The following is a 7,554-nucleotide window of genomic DNA, read 5'->3' on the forward strand; positions in this document are numbered from 1 at the left end:
ATAAAATTACATTTAGTAATTTCAAAGTGTTCATATTTTTAAAGGAAATTCAGAGTAAGACATCTGTACAAAAAATGAACTTCAGTCTTACCTGATCTAACAAAGGGTGGGCCTTCTGGGTGTCGTTTTGGTCATAAGAATAAACGACAGAAACTGATGATAAAAATGATCTAGGCAGAAAGCAAAACAACATGCTCGAGTTGTAAAAGAGAAAACATGGAAAAAACATTCTTCATAATACGTTTTTCATTTTACTGGAGAATTTAAAGCAGTACCAATTACCTTGGCATATCCTATCTTCCAAATACTTCTCTATCATTTACAGTAAATTAGGCACCAAGGGAGGCATTTTAACTATAGTAACCTATACTACCAAAATTCATGCTAATGAGCAACCCAAATTCCTGGGAATATCAAACAGCAAAACAACATAGGTCCCAATTTCCAGCACAGAACTTTCAAATCTTTGTCTTTATTCCTCACTGACTCCAGATTTTAAACCTGAATCTCAAAATTAAAATGTAGGGTTAGAGTATAATCTAGATAGATTTCCTTGACATTGCTACAAACTCGTTCACTAAGCTTAGCTAAGCCCCAAGTTCTTCTCAATAAACTTGGTCAGAATTTTCTTCCATTCTCCTCAGTATCTATTTAGAAACTTGGCACCACCCCTGTCATTCATTCCACACAATCTCCATGTCACCTCACTTTCACATGACCTCTGCCCACCCTCACCTCTGACCTCTACCTCCAGAAGATGACTACCTTGGGTCAAAGCAAATACTATACTTGTGCTACAAATCCCATTCTGTGCCATATGTTGAAGATGCATATTTTTTCAGTCCCGTCATTTTAAACTCTTCTCTCTGCCTTTTATCCTAACACTATTTAAAAACTGTATTATCAACTCATTACTGTCCTAAATAACTCTCCCTTGATCCTGTGTCCTACTATAACTATTCCCTATATATTTCCAATTTGCAGCCTATTTTTAATAGTTCATTTTTATTGTGTTTTTTCTATTACCATTTATCTCCCCAATACCATCTTCTACCCCCACCCAGCCCTTTCCCCCACATCTCAATGGCCACACTGTTGTTCATGCATAATGTTTTCTTCCCTTTTTTTAGAGAGAGAAGAAGAAAGCATCAGTGTGTGAGAAGCAGCAACTGGTTGCCTCTCTCACATCCCCAGCCAGGGATCTGGGCTGGGCTGCAACCCAGGCATGTGCCCTGATCAGGAATGGAACCAGGAACCTTTCAGTTGACAGGGTGATGCTCAACCCACTGAGCCACGCCAGCCAGCACTTTTTTCTTTTTTTGCATCCATCCCTCCTCCCCTCAGCACCACCCCCAGAGCTGTCAGCCTGCAGACTATTTTTATCAAATAAGTAATCCATACCTAGTTTCTCCACTTTGTCAATATTTATTCACCATGAAACTGCTCTGAAAAGATTCATAGCCATCAAAATGTGAAATCCAAAAGGCAGTTTTTACATAATCATTGTACTGGACCTCTAGCACCTTTTCTGGAATCTGTGCCCACTAACTCTAATCACACATCACTCTTCTGCTTCTCTGCCAGTGGTCAGCCAACAATAATTTGTGGGCCGAATTTGGCTGGCTGCATGTTTTATAAATAAAGCCTACTGAAATACAGCCAGGCTTATTGGTTTACATCTTATTTATGGCTGCTTTTGCATTACAAAATTGCTTAGTTTCAACAGAGTATACAGCATATTAGCTAATAATATTTACTGAGTGGCTCTTTATAAAAGAAGTTTGTCAACCCCTGGTCTAAGAGGGCATAGTCTTGCATGTTCGCCTTTGTTCTACCTGTCCCAAAATATTCATCTTTACTGGGATTCAGTCTTCAGCCACCAATCTATTTATTAGCACTCTATAAATTCTCATTTAAAAATACAGCCAAACTATTGATTATTGCAAAATCTATATCCCAATTACCAATCTCTGCTCAGAGATTCACATTCCTATATTCATATACCTAGTGGAAAACCCTCTTGGATATCATATAGGCGCCACAAACTAAACTGAACTTTTTCCTCACATAAAGATCTCCCTTGTTCATACTCCTCAATTAATTACACTAGAACCCACCCATCTTCTTAAGCAACAACTAATTTACCCAAGATTCCTCACTGTTTCCCAATCACACTACCAAATCTGTCTTCAAGGTCTACTGAATGTTTTATTTCCTGTGCTATAAGCTATAGCATACATTCAAGCCACCAATCATCACTCACCTAAACAATTAGAGACCCTACCTCTACTTTCCCCCCCTCAGAATCAGCCTGCAAGACTCACTGAGCCTATGTAAGTATATTCTTACAAACATTTTGCCTTCCAACGTCCTTACCGTGGCGTGACAGATCTCCTACAAACTGGTTCTACCTATTACCCTTCCAAAATCTTTCACTCCTATCCTCCAGAAAATGTGTTTTTTAGTAATTCACATTGACTTCTGCACACCACAGAATCCATTTGGTCTCCCATCTTCACGTTTTACACATGACTTTCTCTAAACAGGATGCCCCGCTACACTACCCTACTTCTTTTCAGAGCTAAAGGTATCTTCTCCCAAGATACAAGCCATCTCTTACCTCTTTCTGAAAAGCCTTCCTTGATTTTCAGACCGCTGTTTACATATGTATCATAATAGCATGTTATAATAAAATTCTCTCCATTTTTTATTAATTGTTTGCATATATCTTTCTGCAGTCTAAGTTATTTAAATGTGCACCATATTTTATTGTCTTTAGTATGCCTAAAACTTTACCCAATAACAAGTACACAATAGATATCAAGGGCATATAAACACCAAATATACACCTGAATTGAAATGCTCCTATTCACTGCTATTTTTATACATTAAGAAACCACAGAATTAAAATTTGAAAGGATAAAGTAATTACTTACTGCTTTGTGAGAGAGACAAAATATGGTTTTCCTTTTATTGTAATCATATAAGCAACCTGTAACATGAGAATTCAAAATACTTCAATACTTGTAATTAATATGTTAAATGATGTTTGCTGTCAGTTATGCCTTTACAATGTTGTCGAAATTAATAACAATATATAATCATTACATATGCTTCCCTTCCCATGTGGATATTTGAAGCTTCAGGATTCTGAAGTGAGAGCAAGGTGGCAGAGCGCCCACATGCCTGCCAGGCACCATTACTCATATTTCTGAGCGAGAAGCTTACCTGATGGTTGCTCTGTTTCGGTTTAGACACATACCACCAATCCCCCATGGTCAAGGTAAACAGCAAAGGTGCCTACCTCACTTGAGAGAACCTTCCGCTTGCTTACTCCAGGCCATCCTGGAAAGTAAATTTTCCTGCTCATTGGAAGAGACACCCCCAAAAGAACGAACTACAGGCATGCACTAGACCTCTAGCAACATTGCACAGCAACTACCGTTGTTTTGCTTATTCAACAAAATAATGAAACTCCTCTGGAATAAAACGTAGGAGAACAGAGAGACATGTACGGAGAACTCTCTAGAACATATGGAAAACATGAGTCATTATTTATTTAGTGTTTAAAGATTATTTTAGCCAGAGAAATAGCCATTTGAACATTTTCAGTTCCTTAACTCTGTACCATGGCAGAAGCAGATTCTTTGCGACAGATTAAGGGTCTGAGAAGGGCCATTGGGTGGCACACTGGAAAGAAGTGGAGTCTGCAGGGGACCGTGCAAACTGTGCCCTCTAAAAATCCCTTGTTATTCAAGAAACACAAAAAGTAAAGGGCCAGGTGAGAGCGGCAGTAAAATTTTAAATCTACATATCTTAACAAGAAAAAAACTACTATGTAATTAACAAGAAATGGACAAAATTGATTCCCAGAGTTTCTACAACTTTACACGCACAACATCCAACTGTGTGGGCTAAACTGTATCCCTCTGGATTTATATGTGAATTTCTAACCACAGGATCTCAGAATGTGACCTTACTCAGGTAATGAAGTTACACAGATAATGAAGTTAAAATCAGGTATCATTAGGGTGGGCCTTAATCCAACGTGACTGGGATACTTGTCAAGAGTAAATGTGGACACAGACATACTCAAAGGCAGAATGTCATGTGATGATTCATAACAAGTACACATTCATCTATAAACCAGGATAGGTGCCTACAGCAGATCCTTTCCTCACAGTCCCCACTAGCACCTTGATCTTGGACTTCTAGACTCCAGAACTGTGAGACAATAAATTTCTGCTATTTAAGCCACATCATTTGTGTTACTTTGTTATAGCAGCCCTACAAAACTAACATAACAAATTTCAATAAAAATTAAAAGAAATGCTAAAGAACAGGATCAAATTATCCAAAAAAATAAAAAATTGAAATAACAAAGCCACAGGTAATATGGTTAACCATGGTAAAATAATTGGTAAAATCATGGTAAAATAATTAGCCATATTTTAACTATGATTAAAATGAAATAAGCATAAAATGGAGTAAAAATAGCCTCTTCAACAAATGGTGTGAGACCTGGACAGCTAAATGCAAAAAAATGAAACTTGAACACCGACTTACACCATACACAAAAATAAAGTCAAGGTGGATAAAAGATTTAAAAATAAGTCATCACACCATTAAAGGCCTAGAGAAGAACATAGCAGGAAAATATCAGATATTCCACACAGCATTATTTTCACCAATATGTCCCCTAGAGCAAGGGACATAAAGAAAATAATAAACATAAAGGAAATAATAATAATAATAAAGGAAATGGGATCCTGTCAAAATAAAAAGCTTCTGCATAACTAAAAAAACAGCATTAAAATTAGAAGAATACGAGAAAACATATTTGCCAATGATACCTCACACAAGGGTTTAATCTCCAAAATATACAAAGAACTTACACAACTCTAAGAAGACAAGCAACCCAATTAAAAAATGAGCAAAGGACTTGAACAGACACTTCTCCAAGGAGGACATCCAGAGGGCCCAGAGACACATGAAAAGATGCTCAGTATCCCTAGCCATCAGAGATGCAAATTAAAACCACAATGAGATACCACTTCACACAGGTCAGAATGGCCATCATAAACAAAACAACAGACAACAAATGTTGGAGAAGTTGTAGAAAAAAGGGAACCCTAGTACACTGTTGGTGGGATTGCAGACTGGTACAACCACTATGGAAAACAGGATGGAATTTTCTCAGAAAAATAAAAATGGACCTGCCTTTTAACCCAGCAATTCCACTGCTAGGATTATATCCTAAGAACCCTGAAACACCAATTCAAAAGAACCTATGCACCCCAATGTTCACAGAAGCACAATTTACAATAGCCAAGTACTGGAAGCAACCTAAGTGCCCATCAGTAAATGAATGAATCAAAAAACTATGGTACATTTACACAGTGCAATTCTATGCAGCAGAAAAAAAGAAGGAGCTCCTACCCTTTGGGACAGCATGGATGGAAATGGCGAGCATTATGCTAAGTGAAATAATGCAGGCAGTGAAAGATAAATACCATATGATCTCACCTTTAACAGGAACCTAACCAACAAAACAATCAAGCAAAATATAACCAAAGACACTGAAATTGAGAACAGGCTGACAGTGATCAGAAGAGCGAGGGGAGGGGATTATAGGGGAAAAGGGTGAAGCGTTTGTAGGAACTCTTATAAAGGACACATGGACAATAATAAGGGGAGTGAAAACAGGGGAGGGAGATAGGAAGGGCTGGGGTGGTGGTGGTGGGGAAGGCATAAAACTATACTTGAACAACAATAAAAAATATGTGATTTTTTATTTTTGGAATTTTCCATTTAATATTGTTCCACAGTTGACCGTGAATAATTGAAACCACAGAAAGCAAAATCGTGGATGGGGAGGAACTGCGGTAGCTTGGGGAATCATCCGAGCCAGGACTAGGGGGCCAGAAAACTCAGTAATAATGATAAACACTATTTGAATGCACTATTTTAAATAACCAAAATTAATGCAAAAATGTATGACAAACAAAAATACCAAAATTTTAAAGGAAGACAGTATCTGAACCTGACTCACCTCACTTGCCTCATCTTGGCCCTGGGGGAACCCCAGCTTTTTGCCACCCTCTTAAATTTTGCACCTGAGTCAAGCTCTTTGCTTGCCTCTTCCTAATCCTGGCCCTGGTTGCTCCTATCCTTCAAATCCTTCATCCTAAACAGAAATACATACACATACAGAGTCACACATATTCATACACATGAAAATGCTCCATGTTTCGATTCTGGTCTGAACTGCCAGCTCTGCCTCCAAGAACTGAGTCCCTGCCTACATTCAGCAATGCTGGTCTTCACAGTAAAAACAACACATTTAAGATATACAAATATTATTTCCCATTACATTGTTTTCTGGATCTTTTTCGGTGTCAGAAGATGAAATCTTTTCAGGAATTGTGGTCTGCACAAATGTTTTATGAGGATCTAAAATAAAAATAAGCAAAGTTATTTTGGTATCTGTTATCTCACATTATCCATTTCTAAATCTAATTCTGCATTTGTTTCTCTATTATTACCAAAAAAAAAAATTTTGTTTAATCTATGTATCTACTCTCCCTTTCCACTGTCTTTTTTTTTTGTCATTCTTACTACATATTTCTTAACCCATGCCAAGATCTCATGATTCTATTTTGTCTTTATCTATCACTATCCGTAACACACACTCACACACTGATTAGGCAGTTCGACAATTGGACTGTGTAACACTGAGTAACAAATACAGTGTTACTGTGTGGCAAAGAAGTGTGGAGATGGGAACCACACAGGTACATGGAGAAAAGGGGATCATTTTAAGGGAAAAGACAGAATATTGAACACAACTTCCAGTGGAGCAGCTTGAGGACAGCAGTCAGCCAATCAGGAAAGTCATAGATAAATAGCTTCTTCCTGGCAACGCAATTATTTTTACAACAGAATTTTGAATGTGGGAGGGCCCATGTCTCATTTTTGTCTGCTTTACAGACAAGAAAATCATTCCAGAGAAGTGAAAAGATTAGACCCTGAAGGAAAGGGTAAGTATAAAGGAGCCTGGTTAAGAGACTGGGCATCAATCCTGAAGCAAAAAGTACAGCCCCTTAAGCAAAGTCCCCCTAGAAGCCTGGGTTGGGAGGAGGAGGAACAGTGACCTGTACTTACCGGGGCCTGCCTGCAGACCACGAATTCCTGTGAGAAGGACCAAAAGAAAGAACATGGCTCCGTTGTCTTGGAACCCCGCTGGCCGAGTAACAGCAGTTGAGTCGTTGGGACCAGTAAAGGTGTAGCTCGCGCAGCGTCCCAGAGCCAGGAGATGCGCCAAATGGAGTGAAAGGCGGCCGAGAGGCTGTGTCAGAAAACGCACGGCTCTCTGCTGCCTCCGGAGGTGAGTTGGCATAAAGCAGGTGGGCGGGTGAGGATTTGGTGAAGACTGTCAACGTTCACACATTCAATTTATTGTTAAGGAAGGAAAGGCTGTGTGATTTTCAGTCCTCAGATTAGGGTGGTGTTCAATGGGGCTTTTGTTTGGATCATTTACTTAGGATAAAGAAG

The 7,554-nt window shown here is 38.7% G+C and overlaps 1 protein-coding gene across 1 annotated transcript in view; it reads right to left on the bottom strand.

Moving 5' to 3' along the window:
* LOC119065025 (disintegrin and metalloproteinase domain-containing protein 5-like) overlaps positions 1-7,329 on the bottom strand; it is a 63,056-nt gene extending 55,727 nt beyond the window's left edge. Inside the window, exons 1-4 of the mRNA XM_053660078.1 lie at positions 7,165-7,329; positions 6,374-6,453; positions 2,937-2,992; positions 92-170 (exon numbers count right to left, since the gene is read on the bottom strand). Coding sequence (XP_053516053.1) covers positions 92-170; positions 2,937-2,992; positions 6,374-6,453; positions 7,165-7,219 — 270 coding nt within the window. The 5' untranslated portion in view covers positions 7,220-7,329. The remainder of the gene's footprint in view (positions 1-91; positions 171-2,936; positions 2,993-6,373; positions 6,454-7,164) is intronic.
* Between the last annotated feature and the right edge of the window lie 225 nt (positions 7,330-7,554).

Source organism: Artibeus jamaicensis, unplaced genomic scaffold, assembly GCF_021234435.1.
Source record: "Artibeus jamaicensis isolate MK-2021 breed Jamaican fruit bat unplaced genomic scaffold, CSHL_Jam_final scaffold_833, whole genome shotgun sequence".
In the NCBI taxonomy this organism is placed as follows: domain Eukaryota; kingdom Metazoa; phylum Chordata; class Mammalia; order Chiroptera; family Phyllostomidae; genus Artibeus; species Artibeus jamaicensis.